The following is a 24,056-nucleotide window of genomic DNA, read 5'->3' on the forward strand; positions in this document are numbered from 1 at the left end:
ATTGGCTATTCATTGTATACAACAAAGTACACTGGGCCTCATTCAGATTGGTTAGTTTGAATTCATTTCTCTGTATTTTTCTCTGGAAAGTCCTAAAAAAAAATCATAGCTGCAGCGCAAACTTCTCTATAATTCTTATCAAATGAGATTTCTCCGTGCCAATGATTGAATGCAAACTTGAGAGTGAAGGGAATGTATTGGTGGATAAGCACAGGCCTGAACTTTGTCTAGCAGAGGCAGGTGAGCAGGACAACAGTATCCTCATGGTTTGACAGACAGTGAGACAAACCAGTTGGGCAGCAGGCGTTTGTGTCTGTGATATGGAGCGACAGGGCCAGAGAAACCAAGTGAAACCCTGAGGCGGGGGGGCACGGCAGAAGGATACCTTGGCGTAGCACCAAATGTGCATTGTAGATTAGAAATGGTCAAGCCCAAATTTTACAAATATCATCTTCACTTCCCTGAAGGCACAGAGGCCTTGGACGTCATGTGAATAGGGCTATTGTTAGTGTGGCCCATTTACTATTCGCGGGGATTGTAACATTTGGCATTGGGGGGCAGCGCTGCAGCCTGGTTGGTAGGGAGGTTGACCAAGTTACAGGTTTAATCCAGCGTCCATCTTTACACACAGCTGAACCTTTAGGAAAACTGACTGCAGGCTATTTAGCTGAAATTGATTGATCCAACCTGCAGTTTCAGGACACGTAGTTTTCAGGAGTTTGTTTGCTGTCGTAAGAAAGTTTGAAGTGAAAACTTTGCACTTTGCAACACAAAGTTTATGAGCGCACAAGAAGGTGTGTTACTGGGAGAAATAAGGAAGGTCACTGGTTACAGTCTTTATGTGTGCTGCAGTAACGTGGTCACTGTAAAGCCCACGTTTACATGCAGCTGGTCCGTTAAAAGATTTCTCCCCTTGATGACTTCGAACATAATTTCAGACTTTGAGAGATGAAATATTTTATCACTGATTTTTTTCTCTTTGTTGTTTGTTCCTGGTCAAACCGTTATGACTGACGAGTGCACTGGGAGGGCCTGCTTTGTGTTTGTCTTACTGGTCCCGTGTGCAAAACTACTTCTCAAGACTTATTTATTTTACATTCAGGTTTAGTCTGAAAACTGTCAGTAACTTGGATTTAATCAGTTTAAATAATAAACACTTACTGTCTTCAGTCCACACTGCTGCTACAGCAATGCTTTCTCAGTCTCAAGTCTTTGTCATGCAAATGCAAACATGTTAAACTCTCATTAGAAACCCAGTTAAGTGTATGCATTGGCAAAAAAATCAGGTTTCTTTAGCAGGAATCTTACTGTTAACAGGGCTTTTCTTAATCCCTCACCCTGATTAAGGAAACCAGGTCTCTCATTTGCATTTAAGAAATCAGGTTACTGCAGAATGTCGACAACAACAACCCAGCTACGTAATGTCCAAACGTGTTTGAGCAGCAGCAGGGACGATGCAAAAAGCAGATTTCTTGTTGGCCAAAAGATGCAGATGGCTCAGCTTTTCTTCTTTCTGAGATGACTTGGTAAAAAGAGGATTCTGGGTTGGACGATGACGTCATATTAGTGTGAATATTTGTACAAGATGGACGGCTTTAGCGGCGCTGCTGTTCTACTGACGCAGCACACCTTTCTGTTTGTGCATTTCGTTGTCGCGTGCACAGAAAATGAAATGCACGTCACTTTGTGTTAAAACAGTTTTTTAGTTTTCTCGTGGCGTCGTCTCAGCCATGCATGCAACAACAGCATTGTTTCCACATTCAAAGAGTGTTTGTTTGCGTGGATTTTGGCTGGTAACCCTCCTCACTTCTCCAGCTTTGTGGTGCACATGTGTGTGCGATAGACGCAAGTACTTTCCGAGACCAATTGGGAGTAAGAATCAGTTTCGTGCCTCGGATATGGAGGCAGAACGTTTCTCAACTTGCTGCAGAAATAATTCTACAAACCCGGAGTGAGTTTTTTTCTCTTTCCCTCCTTTCTCTGTCTCCTCTCCCTGGCCTCACTTTAACTGCCTGCTGAAGTGAACCATGGCTTGGCATTTTTGCAGACTCCTCCCTTCATACTCCCTCCCTCCCTCCTCTCCCTCCTCCTCCCCCCACCCCCTCTCGTCCTCCCTCCTTTTTTGCAGCCTCTCTCCCTGATTCACATACACGTCTGATACTGTCTCTGGGCAGCTATAAACCATGTTAGAGAGGCCAGTTCTCAGAAAGGAGAGGCCTCCACTCACTCCCCGCTCCCTGCGCCTTACCAGGAAAACACTTTCAAAGAACGCGTGGAGGGGGTGGCAGAGGGGCTGAGACAGTAGAGAAAGTGAATGGGAAAGATATGGAGAGGCTGGAAAGGGAGGGAGACGAAGGCTACATTTTAAGCCCAGGCCACCCTATCCAACTGCAAATATAGGAACCAGCTGTATTTGGTTTCTCTTCTGACTGTTGTATTATTCTCCAGGAGTTTAGGAAAGTTAGCATGTTACCGTTTGCAGAGCTTTAGAAAATGTCTCTTTCTGGAGCATTTTCAGGGCAGTAACTGAGAGCTCATTTGGGCGTGAAGTTGTCTTACTAAAAGATTAACAGCTTAAGCAAACCGGAAGCAGAGTAAAGTACAGTTTGTACAGTTTCTTACTGCAGGCAGGAGGGAAATACAATCATGATTCCTGTTTGCTTCCACAGAATGAAACCATGAAAGCGTTCAGACTTGACTAATAGATTAAGAACCACATTACACGACAACAGTATGGTCTGTTCTGTTCTTCTCCAACTCTGTTTCAGTGACCTGAAACTATTCATGTGCTGTGTTCAAGTGCAGGGCTGCACTCGAAGCAAACTAGTTTGTAAGAATGGTTGACGAATTGTTTGTACACTCAAAGTTTGGGTGAAAAAAATGACAAAGAGAGGAGCAACGCAGGAAAGTTATAAAGAAAAGGCATGAATGTTGGTGCGCTTGTTGCGACAAAAGACAAAGAGATTGCTGCGTGAAGTGGACGTGAATGTTGGATCTCCAGTTTTTGAAAGTTATAGACTGTAAAGAGTCATACACACAAACACAATGATCAGCCGCCATGCACCCGGTGGTAGATAAAACATTTACAAATATGCAACACAGTGTTTGACCTCCGAACATTACCATGAGCACAGCTGTTTTCCATTCAGGTACATGGAAAGACTTCAGTCGTAGACAGCACTGCATTAATACACTTTGAGTACACAACCAGCACGTTGACTGTATGCAGATGGCAGAGGGAACGGCACCAACACCAACAGATTAGCACAATGGACTCTGCCGGACAGTTGAAATAGCTGGAAGGGCGACACATTGATGAAATGCCCACTGCTGGTTTACAGGCGATCAAAAAGCAAGCGAAATGAAACGGCAATGCACAAACACACAGTGTACGTCCAAGAAATGACCTCAAGGTTGTATACATGGGCCAGTGAAGCGACGGACCCCTTAGACACGCTGTCGTCAACTGACTGAGCACTGCGATGTCATCTTCCTACAATCTCCCAATGTCAGCTGACGCTTCACTAAAACACTTTTTCTCCGTGTCATTCTGAGCCTGGTGCTACATTTTTTGCATAACGTGTCTCCTTTCACGTTGCATGAAACACGTCTCAGTCGGCCTGTTATCGCAGGTTTCGTAACACATCTCTGCACTAATATTTCCACTAGCAGCACCTGTAGGCCTGCAACGCCCGATCCAGCGTCCTGTGGAGATCACATGTGTTTGACAGGTCGCTCGTGCATGTGCGGCTTTGAAGCATGTTGTGACAGAGGAATGGATGGTGTGCCTGGTCATGATGCATCGCCTGTCTGCGTGGTTGTGATGCAGTGAGGACATGTAGCAGTGAAACCTGACCAGCAGCGTACATACTCTTACACACCCTCCGTGAGCCAGACACCAACTGGCCTTGTCACCACTGTACATAAGAAACACATGCTTGGAGTGGGCGGCATGGCTTGAAAATGTTTTTTGCAAACCTCAGTTGTGGATGAAGGTGTTTCAGTTTAGCCTCACATTAGTTCACCTGCAGGACAGGCTCTGGAAAAATTTAGTAATGGGCCTGTAGTTGAGATTATTTTCTTTAGTTTTTTTTTTTTTTTAAGCATCAATGAATGTCTCAACCATGCCACCACAAAACCACTGAATTAGGTTTTCTGAGATATGTGAAAACATTATTGTTTCATATAATCATCTTTGATTAGTATTTCGTAGCCTTCATCATGGTCACTGCGGTCATGGCACAGTAAAATATTATTTTCTGTGGTAACAAGTAGCTGTGGCTGTCTGGCCTTCATCTTTATCGTCAGTAGCTTGAAATGTGAATTCGTTCAACAAAAGAGTGAAATCCAAAGATTTCACCACATAACGAATGATAATTTCTTGTACCAGTCGCGGCTGTTTAATTCCACACCTTGTACATAATTTCAGTCCATTAAGGCTTTTTTTTTCAGCACAGATCCAGAGAGCTGGAGTTAAAGGTTTAGCTCGAGCGGTGAAATCCTGTGAATGAATTCATGCTGTATCTCTGCACTTCAGCTCCGAGAGGGAGAATGCAGCAGAGCCAGCTACGTATTACATAAGCACACTGATGCAGAAGATACAGAGCGAATATTTTGTTTTGCATAGCTTTGCTTCATTCAGCCTACTTTTGCTTGCCTTGAACTCAGCGAGCTAGTCACCGCAAACTCACAAAGACACCATCTGCGACGTTCGTCCGGCCTTCACAGTTCAGCTTCGTGTGTAGATAACACACATCACACATGATTTGGCAGGTTTTGTACCAGCAAACGTGCTGTTGAACAACTCGGTTTGTCCATGATTAACTTGCTGTAATGACTTTATCAAAGCTCCTCTGCAAACACGGTCATGAGGTCTTGTCTGTAAAATCTCTTGCAGTGAATGGGTGCATGAACGAGATGTACAAGGCCTCAAATGCACCAGGACTTTCATGTTAAAGTGCGAGAGTGCCAAACTACACTCTGTCGTGCTTTTTTCTCTTTATCTCTCCCATTGGCTGCATCTCAGGGCATGTCAAGTCATATGTCTGTCTCCCGGAGTGCAGTCTGCCAAGGAGGTGCTTCTAATTGACTAACGAGTTGCTGTTTCTTTATCTCTCTCTTCTCCATGCCTTTCCAAACCCCTGACAAGGCTCCGGGGCTACAGCAAAAAAAAAAAAAAAAAAAAGACTCCTTTGCACGAAAGTCAGAGTTGAATTTTTTCTTCTTTTTGGATGAAGGGAAATAAACAGAGAAATAAAGTGTTTGTGTTTGTTTGCATGTGGGAGTGAGAAAGTTACTTCCTCTTGGGGAAAATATGGCAGTCCCTTTTTCTTTCCGACACCCCTCCCAAACTATTAGAGTGCATTCATTCTGTGGTTTTATAGCCTATATTTGTACTTATTTCCCTGTTTTATTTGATTTCCCTGTCTCACTGCCTGCAACCTGCCTAAACACATCTGTATGAGTTCTGAGGGGATTGGCGTGCGCTCTCTCGTACTGAATAATTAATACATGCTGCTTTCTAAAGCAGGAGCATTTGCATTTTGCTTCAGCTGTATTTATGACAGTCCAGTCATACTTAAGGCTCGTTTCCACCAAGCAGTCTGCTTCAGTTCAGTTCAGTTTGATACACGTTATTATCACGTTTGCATTGTGAAACGTTGTACTGGAAACACAAAACTAAGGTTTAGGTACAGGTAGGGTTTCAAGGGTACTGTGCCAAAAGTAGTGAGTGGAAACGTGGCTTTAGGCAGTCTTTACTTTACTTGTTCTTATTTCTATTTTAATGAGACATCAGTGCACACGGTCGACTGGCAAAAAAGTTGAACCTTGCACCACTTCTGCACCGATCAATAAGGTGAAGCTCACATTCTCAGTAGATTACTCTGTTACACCCATGACTTATTATAGATGTGGATATATATTAGACAGAGGATAAAATGAGTGTTGCCATAGCAGTCGAATCCTGTCTCATCATATTACAAATCACTTTTCGGTATTTCGGTGTCTGAGAATCCTTAAAAATTCATGGATCCATTACTCACTCTGGACTTTCTGGATTCGGTTTCACCATCCCATGCCCCCCTCCATCACAGCCACTGCTGAGCAGCAGGCCAGGGAGGAGACTCGAGAGACGTTACCCCCGATTTTCTGCCACCAACATCGCTCTCTTCTAACCAGACGCACGATCTGTCCCTAAGTCGTTTTTCTGTTGTGACACTCATAGGGTTTTTGAAAAACACTGATAATCTGCGCCATCGTGCCGATCGGAGAGCTCAGGAGCAGCTCGTATGAGTTGTCTTGGAAGGCTGTGACATATTTTCATGTTGCTTTGTGTTTGTAATTTTGTGCTAACATGTATGTAAAGACTGTCCTGCACACTGGAGAGATGAGAGGAAGGGGAGGGGAGGGACCTGCCAGCCAAAATGGCCAACAGGGATAAAGAAGAGGCAGAGGTCTGTCTGTGTGCTCGCTAGAGAGCCGGAGACACTGCCAGGCAAAGTTTCCATGTTTAACTGGCAGGCATGGAGACAGAGACAGAGAGAGAGAGAGACATGGAGAAGGAAAAAAAGAGAGAAAGATCGAATTGAAACTTTAGTAAAAGAGACCAAAAGGGAGAAAAAGAAAGAGAAGGAGCGAGAAAGAAGGTCCAGCAAGAGCAAGAATGCAAGAGAGCAAAGGACAGGGAGAGAGAGGCAGCGAGGGCGAGAGAGATCCAGAGAGACTGAGAACAAGAACCGGGGGAGGGGGGGAGGGGGGGTGACGGAATGTGCTGACGCGGCGTTTCTTGTCTGAACTCCCCAAATTAATAATCAGCAGCGGTTTAGCCGAGCCGTGCCAGGAACAGGAGCCTACTGCCAAGCCCCGGCCAGGCCAGGCCCTCCCTGCTCCCACCGTCACCCCCACCCCCCACCCCTCAACCCCCAGCTCGCGGCCCTGCTCTGGGGCCGAATAGGAGGCGCTGCCCGCCCGCCAGCCCGCCTGCCTGTCCGGGCCGGGCCTGGCACACTGCCACAGGGCTTTTGCTTGTTCAGGAGTTTTGATTAAATCCTTTATTGTGCTCCACTCACGCAAAGAGCTAAGGCGAAACACCGAGCAGGACGGAGCGGAGGGGAGGAGAGAGAGCGAGAGGGGAGAAAAGAAAAGGGAAAAAAGAGGGGGAGGGGGGGAGGGAGGGAGGGAGGGAAATGGGATCTCTCTTTTTTTCCCTCTTGCTTTCTCCTTTTCTCTTTCTCCCTGACTGAAAAGATGTTTGATTTAGTCTGTGGGGAGTTGTAAAGTAGATAAAGTTTTTGCTCGCCATCAGCACTCTTTTTTTTCTTCTGGCCTTTTTCTTATTTTCGCTCCTCTGAATAAAGCCTCTTTTCATTCTTTTGTGCATTTACTAAATTGTTCTGGTTTTATTATCATTTATCTCATCAGATAAACTTCCAGACTCAAAGCTTACCACAGTGACTTGCATCTCAAGTGTCAGGATTTCTCTGCGTTTCAGTGTTTTAGCAGAGGACTTTCTAAACAGACGCAGAGCAGACGACTAACTGCTGCTGCGCCTTTTCAAGACAGGTGTGCTTCTTGAGAAACGGATACTAAAATCCACCTTATCATATTTTATTGCGTTCCTCACGGATCTTATATTATACACACAACATTATGCACGCTCTATATCTCCAACTGCTCCTCGTTAACTGTGCCCTTGTCAGTGCTGCAGCACCCCCGTGGCCTTTCGGAGGCTTTGTGCCAGAAGTGTAACAGTGATTTGTGTTGTTGTTTCAGCTGTTTCTGTGCCGGACCTTAGCGAGCAGTTCACACCGCCAGAGACGGCTCCCCCGGCCCTCGTCAGCCTGATCCAAGCCATAGAGAAAAGAGGTATATCCGTGTCAACCTGCCAGCGTATTCGCCCGTTGTCTGTCTCGCCTCCCCGTCTTTCCATCTACGTGCGACTGTCTCCCTCCCGCCATCTGTCTCTTGCGCTCATGCCAGCGTTTGCACAAGTGTAGACATATAGACATGAGTTTCCAGACGGGCAGTCACACAGATGAAGAAGTGCACACAAAAGTTCATGCACACTCACAGCTCCTCCTCCGCTGGTTAGTGACTTCATATGGATTTTCTGCTTTAATGGGGTTTAATGTGATTTAAGTCACAACTGCTCTCATTGGTCCTGCACAGTGGGTTTGATTCACACTATGTTATTAACAGATAGTGCTCAGTGGGACTCCGTTCACAGCTCTGCCTCCTTTTTTCCTGTCTTCCTGTTTGTATTTTCTCTCTGTCTGTCTCTCAAACACACACACACATACACACATTATGCAGGGCTGCAACTAATAATTACTTTCATTTTCCATTAATCTGCCAATTCTTGATTCTTGATGTCAAAAAATTATCAGACCCCAATTCAACATCCTCATTTGCTTATTTAATGTAAACCCCAAAGATGTTCAGTTTATAATGATGTGAAACAGAGAAAAACAGCAAAACATCACAGTGGAGGAGCTGTAAAAATGACTGAAACAAGGTTAATCGATTATCATAATAGTTAGTAATTAATTTTCAGTCACTTGACTAATTGATTAATTGACAGATCGTTTCAGCTCTAAACACACACACAGTTTGATTTTGCAGTCAGTGCAAGTCAGGATGTTACAGACAGAACGTTTCCTGACTGAAGAATGAGAAAAACTTGAACTTCTCAAAGAGGAAACAAAATGAATTTCCAAGAACAGAATATTTGTTTTCTTGATGTCTGATATTTTTAAGTCTCACCACCAATTTATATTATTTTTTGCGGTTGTGAGTCACTTCTCCAAATCCTTCGTGCAATGCATTGTGGGACAAATCTGCACCGTACAAAAGCACACAAAAAAACAGGAGCTTTTTCATGTGCACACCAACTGTGTTTTATTTGTCACTTGCCCACTGACAACAAGAAAACTCTGTGTTGATCACAAAGGAAGAGACTGAGTCTTAGACCAGGTGCAGAGAGTAGATCTGGAACAGTCCAGATGTGAGTCCTCTCACGCTGTCCGAGATTCTTCTCGTGCTCAGCCGTGGACCTGATATCTGCGAGAAGGGCGACAGAAGGTCTGTCTCTGAATGTAAATAATACAATGGAGCAGTAATATTGAATTACTTCCCAGCGGTGGATGCACACACACTCTGACTGCGTGGTGTGGTGTTCACGACTCTCTGAGAGACTGACTTCTCTCAAGCTGCCCAGACCTGGTGGTCCTACATGCTTTTTAAGCCCGGGACCCAAAAGAGAAATGTTGAGGTAAAACATTCAGGGATATTTTCACAGGATGTGTGTGAAGTCTGGTATGAAACACGACATAAAAAAACTCCCTTATCATTCAATGTGCAGGTTACACAGTTACGCTATAGCGCCAGAACGGATGGCTCGAGATCATTTCATTATCCACACTTTCAGTTTCAAGTTTCAGTTTTCTGTGTCTGCGTCTTGCGGCAGAGCCACTAAATGAATCAAGCAAACAAAAATGCCACACTAACACTGGAACGTGTTGGCTCTGCTCCTTTGAACATTTCTTGTACAAAAAAACAACATTTGAAGCACCAACTCTTCTCTTTGATCACCTGAAAGCAGCACGCAGCTGAACTTTATCTGAGTATATGGAGAAGAAATGATTTGGCCTCGTTCTTTGTCACGTATAAGTTGTTGTTTTCTCAAACTGATTTCGTCCAGCTGGTCATTAAGCATCTCCGTGGAGCGTCTTTTACGCTGCTGTCGATTATCTCGTCCGAGTCAGGCAGCTGCAGCGTCATCTCTGACATCAGAACGAGCTTCTGGTTGCAGCGTAGGACTCACATGTGCAATTCATTTTAAGAATATTTGTTTTCTGTTGCTGGAACGTATGATTTCTATTTTAAATTCCCCGTCTCTCTTCTGCTTTAGCTTAGCTGAGCTCTGATTTTTCTTATTTGACCAGATTTTCCATCAGTCGTGTGAACCTTTGCTCAGCTGCTCTTTTTGTCTTTCTCAGGTCTGGACTGCACGACCTTGTACAGGACAGCTGATTCCTCAGGTTCAGACAGCCAAGTGTCCAGCCTGGTCTCTGGTGAGTTAGTCTGAGTCTGAGATAAACATCTTTTAATCTTCATTCTGTTGTTTTTGCATAGTGTGTGTAATATTTCACATTGCATTAGAGCCAGTACAGAAAGACCAAAGTAGATTTGAGGAAATGCTGGAAAATTTCCTGCTCAGTGTTTCTTGATCACAGTTTTTTATACATTTGTACAATAGGTCTAAGGCCTGTATCGATAATGTTTGTTTATATTACAGAAATTACTGCCTCATGTAAATTTATTAAGAATTTAGCCCACAAAAGCCAACAGTATTAAGAGTGCAGACTTTTTTTGTGGATGATTGATGGAGTTTGGTGGATTTGTCCCTCTTGTTGTCCCTAAATATACGTGTGCATGTATATACAGTATATGTATTTATACTGCCTGTTCCTGCCTGCACTCGTGGCAGTTTATCTGTATATTTGTTTTATCACTGTCTACAAGCTCTTAAACATCACAGTATATATTAACTGGTCATCACTACAGGACATTTTTATCCTGTTCTTTATGTGTTCTGCTTTATTCCTGTATTTTAACTTTTACAGTTTGTATGAGCAATGCTGGAGGGAGCCTGAGCACAAGAATTTCATTACCATCAACTGCTTCGCTGTAAGTACTGTGCATATGACAAATAAAGAACTTAGATGTCTTTCCCTCTGGGCTCCAGAGAGTGACACGGGTCAGCAAGATGTGGGTCCCCTGTCTGAGTGTGTGCTGCGCTACCTGAGAGACCTCCCGTCGGCCGTCATCCCCGCGTGTATCTACCCTCACCTTCAAACGGCCGTCACACTGCAGCAGCAGGTCCTCCAGCAGTCGGCAGGTAGGTCTGATCTCAAGAGCTTCCACTTGATTCTTAAATTGACTAAACGTACATTTTTCTAATTAGGAAAGAGTGTCCTCTTTTATGTATCTTGCTGCTGTCGTGGATTGTTAATGGACCATTAGCAGAGGTTTTAGCTGATACAGTCACAGATTCTGTACACTGCTGCCAACATTTTCCAAAGCACACCATTATTTTTTTTTTTAACATTAACTTGCAGCTGAGGGGTTTTAAATTTATGCAGGTATAGTATAAAAATCTACTGAAACCTGCTTGAATTCATCACTGACCATTTTTCCATCGCTCCTCCTTTACATTTTTTGTTGATTCATTTAAAAAGTTACATTATTGTCATGTTCAATTTTAGATGAGAGCTTGAGCGCCCGATGGTTCTCCGTCAGCTGCCTTAAAGTCTTGAACTGATGATCTGTATTATTTGAAACAACCATAACAATAAGGTTTGCAAAAAAAAACATAAAAGCAGCTACATTTCTCAGTTCTCTGTGATGGATTATCCATCTTCAGAGAGATTCAAGTCTCTGCAAGTCTTTGTTCGTACATTTCTAGCATGAACTGAAACCAGTGGCGCCTGGAACTTTTGGAAAATATGCATTTATCAATCTACAAACCCATGGTACGCTTTGGAAAATGGTCCACGGCAAGGCGAAACACACAGTTTGTAGTCAATGATGTCAAACATGCAAAGCCACTGGTATGGGCCTTTAAAAGACCGACTACAGTTACATTGTTCTAAATCTCTTTGGGCTCGTGACTGTTCTAGATCCAGAATGAAGAAATCGACACTTGATTATAGAAAATTCTTGAATTGAGCTTGAAACATTGTGTTTTTCGGTCCTTTAAGAAAACATTTTTGGACTCAGTCGTAGAAAAATGGGTTGTTAGGATGGGGATTCTGTGCGGCGTAGACAAAAGGCAGAGTTTGTGCTGAGCAGTAGAGTCACTCGAGCTCACAAAATGAGCTGCGTGCTGCTGATGTTGTTTCAGTGAATAGAAAGGCAGCTTTCACTACTTCAGTAACTGTAATTTAAGCAAACAACTGCATGAGGACCAAACTGAGCCTTATATGCAGCTGATCGAGGTCAGTCACATGTCTGCATTGAGAAAACAGAGTCAAGTGTCGGGAGAAGATGAGCTCACTGAGGTATGCTAGAAATGCTCCAGCTGATTCTCCTCTGCACAAAGGCCACCGTGATGTACTTTCAGATATATAGCTGAAACATGCAGTGACCCCATTTCTCTGTGCATTTGGAGTAATTGTGAATTAGACTTTGAGTTGCTGGTTAAACAGTATGCTCAAATACCTAATTCAGCATAATGTTCTTGTGTTTGATAGCTTGGCTCTTCTCAGGTTCTCTTCATGTGGAAAAACCTGATGTTGCAGTAGTTTTATGTGCACATCCTCCTCATGGTTATTTGAACACCTCTTCCAGATGGTGCAGCCGCCGGAAGCCATGACAGAGAGGTAAGCCTGGTCCTCGAGAGCTCCACCACCGTCCCTCTCCATAACCGTCTCACCCTGCAGTACCTCCTCACACACCTGGCCAAGGTCACCCAGGCGCAGGCCAGCAATGGCCTGGACACGCACACGCTGGGACAGATCTTCGGACCGTTGCTGATCCGGGCCGACCCCTCGACCCCTTGGCAAGTGGAGATCTTGGATTTTTTCTGTGAAGCTGCTGAAGGAAATTAGCAAATTTAGAGTTCGAATTGATCAGACATGTTGAATTAGCAGTCTCTGCTGTGTAATGTTAAACTGTCCATTGATTGGTTGATTTGCAGGTTGTCATTAGATGAGGAGTTCTCTGGCCTTGTGGTGGAAAGGCTGCTGATAGAGAGAACCACAGAGCAAGACCTCACCCCTCCAGGTATGTGTAGAACCTTGTTTATGTTATAGTAGAGCATAAAGACCTTTTCATATGGAGTAAAATGTTGATTATAGTGGCTTTAAGTATTTCTGTCATACTTTCAAAAAGTTTCTTCCACTTGTAGATACTTTTCTGGCCGTTTCCAGGGATGTGTGAAGTGACTGTTGGGATACATGCCATGACTATAAAATGCTTTTATTGGTGATCTTTGTGGGTTTATGTGTGTGTCTGTTTCCAGGTCTTCCAGCAAAGCCAGTCAAGTCAAAAATGGCCCCATCAGCCATGACAGATACAAGCGGGCTGCTGACCGATGCTGAGTGGTACTGGGGAGAAATCTCCAGGTAGATTATGAAAACAGATTGTTACAGATTTATTTAGGGTAACACTAACTTTTTCACTTATTATTGGATATTAATTGGCATTGACAGAAGTGCAGCCGTAGAGTGGACAAGTACTGGGATGAATGTAGATGGCAGTAAATTAGGATTACCAGTCCACCATACAGAAACCAGTGTTTCTTATTTTACCTGTGATCATGGAAACTATGTGATTTTTACGGTAAATTGTCATGTCATCATATTCGCAGAGAGGAGGTGAATGAGAAGCTTCGAGACACTCCAGATGGCACCTTTCTGGTCCGAGATGCCTCCAGTAAACTGGAGGGCGAGTACACTCTCACTCTCAGGTAAAGCAACACTTTTGCTTTGAGTTTTGTCTTTTGAACATCTGCAGTGCTGACACGTGCTCTGCCACACCAGTGTGAACCACGTTTGAATCAATTCGATAAGAAAAACAAAAAAACATGATTCGAGTGAAGCGAACCAGACCCTTTCTAAAAGTGAACAGATGATCAGCATGTATAGCCATGCCTCCTCTCATGTCCTTTTTCTCCCATTTGTCTCCCCCTGCAGGAAAGGAGGGAATAACAAGCTTATAAAGATTTACCACCGAGACGGGAGGTACGGCTTCTCAGAGCCTCTTACCTTCCTGTCTGTAGTGGAGCTCATCAACCACTACCGCCACGAGTCCCTGGCCCAGTACAACGCCAAGCTGGACACCAAGCTTCTGTACCCGGTCTCCAAATACCAGCAGGTTGGTGATGCTGACACACTTTGTATCACCATCATTTCAATTACAAGCAAAATCCTCCCACAAGCCTCCTTTGTTCTCTGTTTCATTGTTTCATTCATCAAAGTTGTGATTTTTACTCTCATCTGCATTTTGCTCGGCTCAGTTGGTGAAGGAGAACAGCATAGAGGAGGTGGGAGAGCAGCTGAAAGTGTATCACGAGCAGTACCAGGAGAAGAGCCGCGAGTATGACTCTCTGTACGAGGAGTACACACGCACCTCACAGGTATGAGTTCAACACACACACACACACACACACACACACACACACACACACACACACACACACACACGGGTTGTACTACATTATGCATCCACCTCTGTTACCTTTAATATTACACAAAAGCAGAGTGTTTTTAACATGAGCAGGTAGAAGACCGGGTGTGTGTCATATCAGCAGCTGAGGACAAAATGAAAACGTCAAGTGCTCAGTCACAGTCCGTCCCTCTGTCCCTCTGTCCCTCTGTCCCTCTGTCCCACAGGAGCTGCAGATGAAGCGCACAGCCATCGAGGCCTTCAATGAGACCATCAAGATCTTTGAGGAGCAGTTTGAGACTCAGGAGCGCTACAGCAGAGAGTCCTTGGAGCGATTCCAACGGGAGGGCAACGAGAAAGAGATTCAGAAGTAAGTTTATGTTTGCGGCAGGAAGTCAAAGCATCGACTTTACCGAAGAACACATTCGTAGATGTAATTCTGTCATTCTCTCAAATCAGGATCCAGAGCAACTCCGAGCGTCTGAAGTCTCGTGTGAAGGAGATCCACGACAGCAAGCGTAAGCTGGAGCAGGACCTGAGACAGCAGGTCTCTGACAACAGAGAGATCGACAAGAAGATGAACAGCCTCAAGCCAGATCTCATGCAGCTCCGCAAAATCAGAGACCAGTACCTGATGTAAGGAGAATCGATCAAATGACTTTTCTGTAGAGAATACGTGCACGTTATATATTGGTAAATTGTCAGCATTAAATCTTTAATGTTCTGGCTTCGCAGATGGCTGACGCAGAAGGGGACGAGGCAGAAGAAGATCAATGAATGGCTGGGCATAAAGAATGATGCTGATGAGTGAGTGTTTGAGTAACGGCTCTGCAGCTTGCAGATGACTGTGCTGTAGCGTCTCTGCCTTAGTGTTCATGATATGTCATGTGATCAAGTGTCTGCTGCTTCACTTCTGCGTCTCCAGCTCCTACTCAGTCGAGGAGGACGAGGGCTCACCCCACCACGATGAGTGTACCTGGTATGTGGGTGACATCAAACGCACCCAGGCCGAGGAAATGCTGCGAGGCAAATGTGACGGGACCTTCCTCATCCGTGAGAGCCAATCACAGAAGGGCTCCTACGCCTGTTCTGTAGTGTAAGTTCAGTTTGTGCTCCTTTGGAGAAGTTCTGGTTTTCTATGCTATGATGATGTATTTCTTGATCCACTTAGATAACTGACCAAATGTAGACAGTGTTAGTTTGATAGCAGGATATTTCTTAATGATCTATCATATATAATGTACATTAGCAGTAATCTTGTAGGGCTGATAGGCCAGCTGCACAGTTTCTCACCAACACGAGGCACCTTCACATGAAGTGTTCAGATTTGGGCGTGAGGTATAACTAGTACTCCGGCAAGCAGAAAAGTCTAAATGAAAAACAAGCCTAAAAGTCCTCATGGATTCACATGCAGCCACCTAACTGGCACAACTCCTGTATTTTCTCCATGAAGCATATCTGTCAAAAGGGGAGGATGAAGGGGTACGTGAGCCCATCTAATTGAGCCGTGAGGGTTCGATGGATCGATATTTTTATAACGGCACTATATGAAATGACAGTCACACAAAGGTCGCTCGCACTGATGAACCTACAGAGAATCATGACCTCAATCTGCAGCTCCCCTCAGCTCTACAGAGCTTTATGGCTCATTGTTTAGCTGTTCGGTCCACAGCTGTACTGTTTTGGTTCACTCTCACTGCTCTCATGGTGTCAGCCACAGCAGGCAGCTGTTTATAGTGAAAAAGCTTTAAAAACCCACTGTAGACTTCCTGCTCTACGACAAACAGCTGGTGGTGAAGTACCAGGTATTTCCCTCAGGAGGTGGTAGAGACCAAAAACAAAACTAAAAGAAGTGAATATTGGACGACTCTAAATAAATATTAATGTTGCTCCGTAACTGCTAGATGTGTAAATAAACGTTTAGCTAACAGGTTTTCCATATCAACGTAAAAGCTCATAATGTGTCAATGTTGTGTTCACAGCTTGTTTCTGCTGCCGACAAGTGGCCAAAAAATCAGCTAAGAACAAAACTAAGAGCAGGGAGTTTTTTGTGGATTCACTGTTTTTCTCCTGACATTCAGCACAACACCAGGAGCCTGGAACTAGCTCACATTGATTACGCATTCGCTCTTCCTGCTCTGTCAACCCATAATGTCTGTTTCCACTAACACATAAGCCAGCTAAATGGTGAAGTTAGCTCATTCTGAAGGAACTCAGTAACTCAAGTGATTTATATATTGACAAGAGCATCTGTAAAAATGACCTCTGTCCTTCTTTCCAGTGTGGAGGGTGACACCAAGCACTGCGTCATCTACAAGACGGCCACAGGTTATGGATTCGCCGAGCCCTACAATCTGTACTCGTCCCTCAAAGACCTGGTGCTCCACTACAAAAATGTCTCCTTGGTCCAACACAACGACCAGCTGAATGTAAATCTTGCCTATCCAGTCCTGGCCCGCTCTCAGAACCAGAACCAGCACCCCAGATGAATTATCCACCAGCAGTGTAGGACACCAGCCAGGGTGGGGGAACTACATTTTCACTCATGTGCATTGGGGAAAAAATGAACCTCTGAACAATGCTTGCTGTTGATTAAGGGGCGATAAAAAATAAAGTCAACAGCCACGATTTAAAATTCATCCGTTTTCGGCTGGAGGCTGGTGCTGATTCTCCACACAGACCCCAGCCCAGCAACGAGCACTCCCTGCTAACAGCATGGCTTCACAATAAGCACACTGCTACCATAAACGAAGCACTGTACAGTTAGCCTGGCTGATGCTCAGAGTTTTAGCTCGAGGAGAGAGTCGCATTAGCCAGCCGTGACTCTACAGTGTCAGTTATGAAAAAAAAAGTGCGAGAGATTCACAAAGAAAACAGTTTTGAGACCGAGAAAAAAAAAAAACAGTCTAAATGTGTCAAAAGAAGACAAAATAAGCACACAAAAATTGTTTTTCAAGATCGTGGAGAAGAGGAGAAAAACCAGATGGAGGGATGATGGGAAAACTTACAGGAGGCGCTTGTGTTTTTTTTTTTTATTATTATTATTTTTTTTGCCTTGAACACGTGACAACTGTCCACAGACAAAGGCCCGATCTGTCATCCCCAGACTGCCTGCGAACTCTCCGTCGACAAAAGCCTGAGCTGTCATCCGCTGAAAGGACTGGCTTGGCTAAACCAGGCTGCTCGCTTCACACCTGAAGGCGGCTGAGAAACCGAGGACCAGGGGGGTGTAGTCACTGGAGCCGGGTGGGGGAGGGGAGGGGAGGGTAGAGAAATGGCTGGGGTTGATGTTTTTTAATGCTTTCGAAAAGATTGATTGAATTTAAAGCTTGCTTAAGTGCCATAGTAATAGCTTTGAATGACCACAAGCCTGTGTCACTAGAACAAGGGGGCACGTCGAGGTTGGAAGGAGGAAGGGGATCACGAGCGGCTGTCGACGTAGACGAAGCTGAAGCTTTAAAAGACACACACATATAGGTATATTTTTTATGATATGATCTTTATTTCCAGCTGCTTTGGCTTGTCGCTCTCTCTCTCTCTCTCTCTCTCTCAGTGGGCCTCCTTTTATATTGACGAGGTACAACGTACAGTAAATGCTGTATAACAGGATAGACATGCATGGTACGTATTTAGTATATTGTGAACATAGAACGACTTCTTAATCACAGTATGCTAGATGAAGAGGTACATTGATAAATGCAAATCCACATGATTCAGGTTTCCTAAATGGAAATTGTGGAAAGACTCCTGCATCTCTTTGTTTCGGATTTCTTCCTTCTTTTTTCATCCTCTTCAATACTGTAGCACCTGTAGCCATTGACTTAAGGCATAACTGTTAGTGCTCCTCTTACGTGTCTTGCTTCTGTACGCTTAAGACACTTGCAGAGCATCAATCTGTGTGATTATTGTATCTTTGGTACTGTATTTGCCTCGTCTCTACTTAGATTAGACTGTTTTAGCGGTACAGTGTCCTTGCAGATGTTTATTGTTTGTTTTTTTGATGCAGATTTACTCCTGCTTCCCGCCCTTGCGCTCGACTGTTCATTTCATCACAAGCTTGACTCACGGAGCTGTAGAACATTGATGTACAAAACAAAAAAAAAAAAGCAGTAATATAATACATGTACAGTATATTTCAGACACACATGCAGTCAGTGTATGTGACTTTATACAGTTTCATGGCTGTGTTTATGTTTTCAGAATATTTGCTATGCTCTTAGATTCTGTTTGAGGATGCACCGTATCCACCTAATGTGAGCCAAATGAAGGATGTCCTTTCATGTAGCAAGAAAGAAAAGAAAAAAAAAAAAAAACAGAACCAGTCCTTTTGCCATACAGCATGGCCTCTGCGGTCTGAGAGATTATCAAGTACAGTATGCATGGAGTCCTTCATTTGGGTTGTTTTGCGTTCCTTCACTTGGCACCAGTGCTTGATAATTGTACTCTTTGCAGTGCGTATACAGTATGATGCGCAGTAGTACGGTACTGAGCACAACACGTTCGTATGTGGATAATACGCTTTAGATTCTCCCGTCGGGTCCCTCCCTCTGTTCTGTGCTGTGGCGATGAATTCCTCCCCGTTTCCCTCATGTTCATTTGGCTTGAGGTAAAGATTGTACCATCTTTGTTCTTTGTCACTTTAAAAGCACAGCGCGTTTGTCCACAGGCAGGGTTTTTCACTTTCTCTTGCACGGTCGATGAAACGGACGAGGCGTCACATGATGCGTCTGTTGAGTTTGATTTCTGTCGCTGAATGAACATGAATGATCTCTCAAGTTTCTTTCACATAGTTGATGCAGATTGCCAAAAAGAAGTATTTTTGTAGAAAGTTATAGACGAGTGAAAAGTCATTGGCAGTAGAGGGTTTTAGAGAAGAAGGTGCACCGTTGCACATTTGGCATTTTTAGATTTATTTTTGTTGAGGAGGGATAGAAATTGAAGTTTCCTTCCAAAATATAATAATCGCAGACTCTTCTCGTCAATTCTGCGTTCATATCAGACCTTTGTTTCATCTGAAGAGCTTCCAGCAGGGCTTTTCAGCAGACTATCATTTCAGTCAATTCACAAAGTTCAGGTAGCAACACGTTTCCAAACAGACCCATCTCAAGTGAAACCCAACTCGACCTGAAGAGTTTCAAATCAAGACATCCCTTTGACTTCGGTCAGGACGAATCAACTGTACTGTACTTTGCACAGTTCTTGGCACGTAGAAAATCCCAAGAATTAAACTAGAGGTGACGGCGGTGCTTCTTCTGAGGGCTACACGACCGTGAGTGAGACAGATTAGAAGTGCCTTTAGTTGTTGTGATGAGCTCGTCTTCTCCTCGTTGTCATTGGAGCGCTGCTCTACAAGACGGTGCCACCGCTACCACATGCTGTGCCCCATGGTTCACACATTTGCCATTTATCAAAGACGAAAAAGGTATCTGGCAAATGAGCGTAGTTGTTATATGTGATTGTGTGTGTGTGTGTGTGTGTGTGTGTGTGTGTGTGTGTGTGTGTGTGTGTGTGTGTGTGCGTGCGTTAGAGCAAATCTGAGCATGTTATAGATAAAAGAGTGACAGATTTTAGTCGTGCCTCTTTGTTGTTACATCTGTAGTTGTTACATATTCCTTCTCTCTATGGTTGGGGCTGTACAGTAGCTCGGTGCTCGCTCTCACTGTGCACCAAAGCTAGATTTCTCTGGTGTTGTTCTTTTTTAAGTTTGTCTGATATATTTTTGATTAAAACTCAGATAAGATAGAAATGTGAACGTACACATCCGTGGCCCAGCCCCAGTTGTTCGAAGCTCATTTGATAAGCTCTCAAATAATGCATGCAGCATTTCTCAGTGTTTTGTATTAAGAGTCAGTTCCTTGGCGAACAGGCGATCTGGTTGAGTCATCCGCGACTGCTGACGCATCCTTTATCCAGTTTGTTGGACCAACACTTTTGTGACTGCACTTTTTTCTGTTCCACACACTCAGAGGAGTGTGTCTAACGCCCAACAACCATAGACTCACAGACAGTGGTGAAGCTCAGTTGTCAATAGTGTTTTTAGTTGGTAGTTTTAAGGTCTTTCCATACAGTATATCGGCAGTGATTGACGTGTTTCTTTATGATATCGGAGTATAAAGTGTACAGTATATGCTTTTATTGTTTTTGCGGTCAACAACTGTCGTGTAATTCTTGAGGCTTTTGACTGATTGCGATGTTTTCATTATAGAGTTAGTTTTACTATATGGACTGTATAAACTTTGTAATACTTTTCAAAACGACTTTAAGGAGAGCTGCTGGCTCATTATGCAATTTGTGTCCACGCGGCAAAATTGTCCAACTTAACAAGGCGAACGACAGTCATTTCCCAAAAGGGCCACTCCGCCCAAATTACACCAACACTTTTTTTTGAAGCTAAACGATCGGCTCATGGATACTGCTGTGGGAAGGTGGAAACAGTGTGTTTTTTGGGGGGGATTTTGGCGGGCCAACCATTTCCAAACATCATGCCAATGGAGCGAGATAGCTGCAGTTAATCCCAAAACAGATCGTGAAGCAGGTGGTTCTGCTTCCATTTGCTCAGTGTTTTTAGGTGCTTTAAGAGAAATAGAAATGTGGAATTGAATAGCTTCCTGCATCACTTGTTAAGATGAACATTTTTGCAGTGTCTGTGACCACTTTCATCTGCCATATATGCCATGTTAATCACAGATGTGTAATAGCTAGAAGCAATGCAACTTCAGTAGCAATGAAACCCGGTCAGGCAGGGAGGCGGACACGGACCGCGCCGAAGATGAAGACTTTGTTGGGCTTCGACGTAGAGTTGAGGCTTTAATCCCACTTTTGGTCGATGTTAGTCTGAAACACAAAGCTTTCATCCCGCTCATCTGTTAGATATGCATTTGTGTCGGAGCTTCTTGGAACACATTTTTCTATACGACGAATGATCATTCAAGGAATTAAATATTTTTTCATCAGCTTTGGTACACTGTAAAGGATATTTCTTGAACTGGCCTCACACACAAAGCACATCTTTCACTGACTACAAAGAAAGACATATATTTGGTGTCTGTTAAGGTTTGAAGAATGCAAGACATACTAGAGAATAAATATTTTGAAACATATACTTAGATATCTATATTTTTGGATGATGTAATTCTGATTTGGATTGTGCTTGAAACAAATCAGAAAGAGGCTTTGATGTGAACATGATCTCTAGACTTGCTCCACGGCTGCTTTGTATCCAAGCAGTCACTGAAACGCAAGCGTTTTTACTAATCAGCTGCAGTGAGCTTCATCGTGATCAGCAACAAACTTTGTGGTTACAGTTGATCGACATACATGTAATCTATTACGCATGATTATCAGGTGCATTCAGAGGATGAAGCAAGCTTATGTACATGTGTTAATATTTACAGAGCTGAGTCTATATGTTAAATGCAGTCTTGGCTGCTTTGCATTTATTAAATGTTAGAGAGGAGTTGTTTCATTTCTCTTTTTTTTTTTTTTTTTTTCTTGAACTTGAGAATCTGTTTTGTCGTTTGGACGATTCTGTTTTTCGTGAGTAGACTTGAGTGTTAAAGTTGCACCACAGAAGATACACTTAGGGCGCGGCCGCAGAGATCGACCGCAGACTGGACACTGATGCTCCAGCAAAGTGAACCATCGCACCACTGAATCGTCCTCTGGTCCATCTCTGTGGTCGCTCAAAGGGTTTTTTTTTGTTTGTTTTTTCGTTGGCCTGGACTCACACACACACACACACACACACACACACACACACACACACACACATTCAGGCAGGAAAAAAAGAAAAGGTGAAACCTGTTAAGCTGACAGAGAAAAAGGTACACGACTCAACGGTTCACGATCACGCCTGTACGCAGATCCTTGTACCTGGAACAATGATGGCATTGGAAAGTGTTCTTTTATGGTGCCTGAGTATATTGTTTTTTTTGTTTGTTTGTTTGTTTTTTTATTTGGCTTTTTAAAAAAGCTGATAGATTTGTCTGTCCAAGTGTTGTTTATTTTTGTTTGTTTGCTTATATCTGTTAATGATAACCTTACAGAGCCTATAAAGAAAAAAATAAGCTAGCTTGAAATTTTTCCTTCATACAGAAAAAAGAAATACAAATGTTTACAACATGTAATTAACCAAATAGTAAATATGCGTTTGAGGATCAATCTGTCTGTCCCTCAAAGTGGCTGTGATAGATTGATTTATATTTCATTATTTCCTGTCGTTTTAAACTTGAAGATGTTATGACTGCTTGTTCTGTTTTCTCTGTTCCAGTTTGTTCTCTTTTTGTTTTGGTACTTATGAGAACAGTGCTCCCTCAATTTCAAAATAATAACTCAACAGGATAGTTGAACAAGATTCATTTTGCCATAATACACAGGTATTCATCAGTCTCTGTCCTTCTTTACCTGCTGACTACTTCACCTTACACTGAGCCTTGTATGTGCAGGACTGAATCCTAACTTGAGACGCTGTCGCATCTTTTGCTGTTTATATTATGTACAGTTCGGTAGATTTCAGTATGGCTCTGCCAGACGTTTCTCTGGTAAGGACTCGGTTCAAAGAATCTGCGGGGGGTGATACCCACACGTTGTGAATGACAGTGCAAACTCGCCACTTGGTGAACACACGAGTGCAGTTTTAGAACATAAAGTTGAAAATTCAGGAATAACTATCAAGAAACATAATTTTCTTGATTTTGCACTTCAAACGATACTCAAATGAAAAGCTGAATCAGTTGCTCTTCTGGTGGGTTAACTCATTCTTAAGACCAAAATTATATCCACTATCGTCTCAGCTTGTGTGTGATTTCCGTTTGAAATATGATGACGTTAAAAGCTGCATTTTCATTTCCTCTTTCTGCCTGAATCCAGTCTTCTCACATCCTCATTTCTCAGTCTGGACTTCGACCTGATCGCTCAGGTTGTCATTTGTTTGATTATTCTGATTGAAATGTTGTAGTATTTTTCACTGGTGTACAGTAGTTCATATTCAAGACCCAACTCTGCATGTTGGAGGCAAGATTGGCCGTGATGCATTTGGCAGCAGCCCGGGCAACAGCACAGAGCAGCAACACACACACAAACACACATCTTCACACTCAGAACAAGGCAGCGTCTTGTTCCCTTTGCTCGACCGTGTTGCCCAACCGGTTGCCTCCTGCATCACCGCCCCAGCAGCAGCAGCAGCAGCAGCAGGTGTACAGTTCTTAATGCACAGTAACAATGATGCGGTTTTCTCTTTCTTTCAAAAGCGTTGAATGGAAATGAATGGGGCAGTCAGATAAAGCTACTCTACACCAAAGTGCAATTGAACTCAGAGGGAGCACTGTTGTTTCAGCCAGTAGAGGCCTATTGGTTGAGGTGTGCCCCACCCCTATGCACGTAAAGACGGTTACTCCTCTTCTCTTGTGTTCTCCTCCCTCCGTTGGTCTGTCTTAATTCAGATGCGACATTTCTTTCTTCCTCTCTCGTGTACAGCTTGCTTCAGAGTTGTGTTTGTCTCCTCAGACAGGTACTCTTTCATCTGTACGGTTCTTTCTTTAGGCTGATGCAATGATTTTAAAAAGACAATAAAAGATATATGAAATAAAGTTTCACCGCTGTCTGGTTTTGTCTTGGTGTGTTTTGTTTGTCTTTGCTTCATCATGACGAGCTGATCATCACCTTGTCACACTTTCACGCACTGATGTACTCGTGCTAGTTGTACTCTGGCTGACCCTGCTGTGTAGTCCGTGGCGCTCACTTGGCCATGCGTACTCTGCAGTATGTATACATACGAGACAGGTTTACAGTAATCCCTCTGTCCAGTCGTAGCTCTCATCTGTCCAACCTTCCCGGGGGGGCGGGGGGTTTCTCTGCCTCTATCTGCTGAAAGAGCTGAAGGCTGAATT

At 43.6% G+C, this 24,056-nt stretch overlaps 1 protein-coding gene across 2 annotated transcripts in view; it reads left to right on the top strand.

Annotated features, from left to right (window-relative positions):
• pik3r2 (phosphoinositide-3-kinase, regulatory subunit 2 (beta)) overlaps positions 1 to 18,455 on the top strand; it is a 28,170-nt gene extending 9,715 nt beyond the window's left edge. For both annotated transcript variants that reach the window (XM_076746033.1, XM_076746032.1), the window contains exons 3-16: positions 7,774 to 7,866; positions 9,999 to 10,073; positions 10,748 to 10,900; positions 12,352 to 12,562; positions 12,701 to 12,786; positions 13,025 to 13,127; positions 13,373 to 13,471; positions 13,698 to 13,878; positions 14,021 to 14,140; positions 14,397 to 14,539; positions 14,629 to 14,805; positions 14,905 to 14,976; positions 15,095 to 15,265; positions 16,451 to 18,455. In XM_076746033.1, coding sequence (XP_076602148.1) covers positions 7,774 to 7,866; positions 9,999 to 10,073; positions 10,748 to 10,900; positions 12,352 to 12,562; positions 12,701 to 12,786; positions 13,025 to 13,127; positions 13,373 to 13,471; positions 13,698 to 13,878; positions 14,021 to 14,140; positions 14,397 to 14,539; positions 14,629 to 14,805; positions 14,905 to 14,976; positions 15,095 to 15,265; positions 16,451 to 16,658 — 1,892 coding nt within the window. In that variant the 3' untranslated portion in view covers positions 16,659 to 18,455. The remainder of the gene's footprint in view (positions 1 to 7,773; positions 7,867 to 9,998; positions 10,074 to 10,747; positions 10,901 to 12,351; positions 12,563 to 12,700; positions 12,787 to 13,024; positions 13,128 to 13,372; positions 13,472 to 13,697; positions 13,879 to 14,020; positions 14,141 to 14,396; positions 14,540 to 14,628; positions 14,806 to 14,904; positions 14,977 to 15,094; positions 15,266 to 16,450) is intronic.
• Positions 18,456 to 24,056: the final 5,601 nt, after the last annotated feature.

The sequence above is a fragment of the Chaetodon auriga genome, chromosome 12 (genome assembly GCF_051107435.1).
Source record: "Chaetodon auriga isolate fChaAug3 chromosome 12, fChaAug3.hap1, whole genome shotgun sequence".
NCBI lineage: Eukaryota > Metazoa > Chordata > Actinopteri > Chaetodontiformes > Chaetodontidae > Chaetodon > Chaetodon auriga.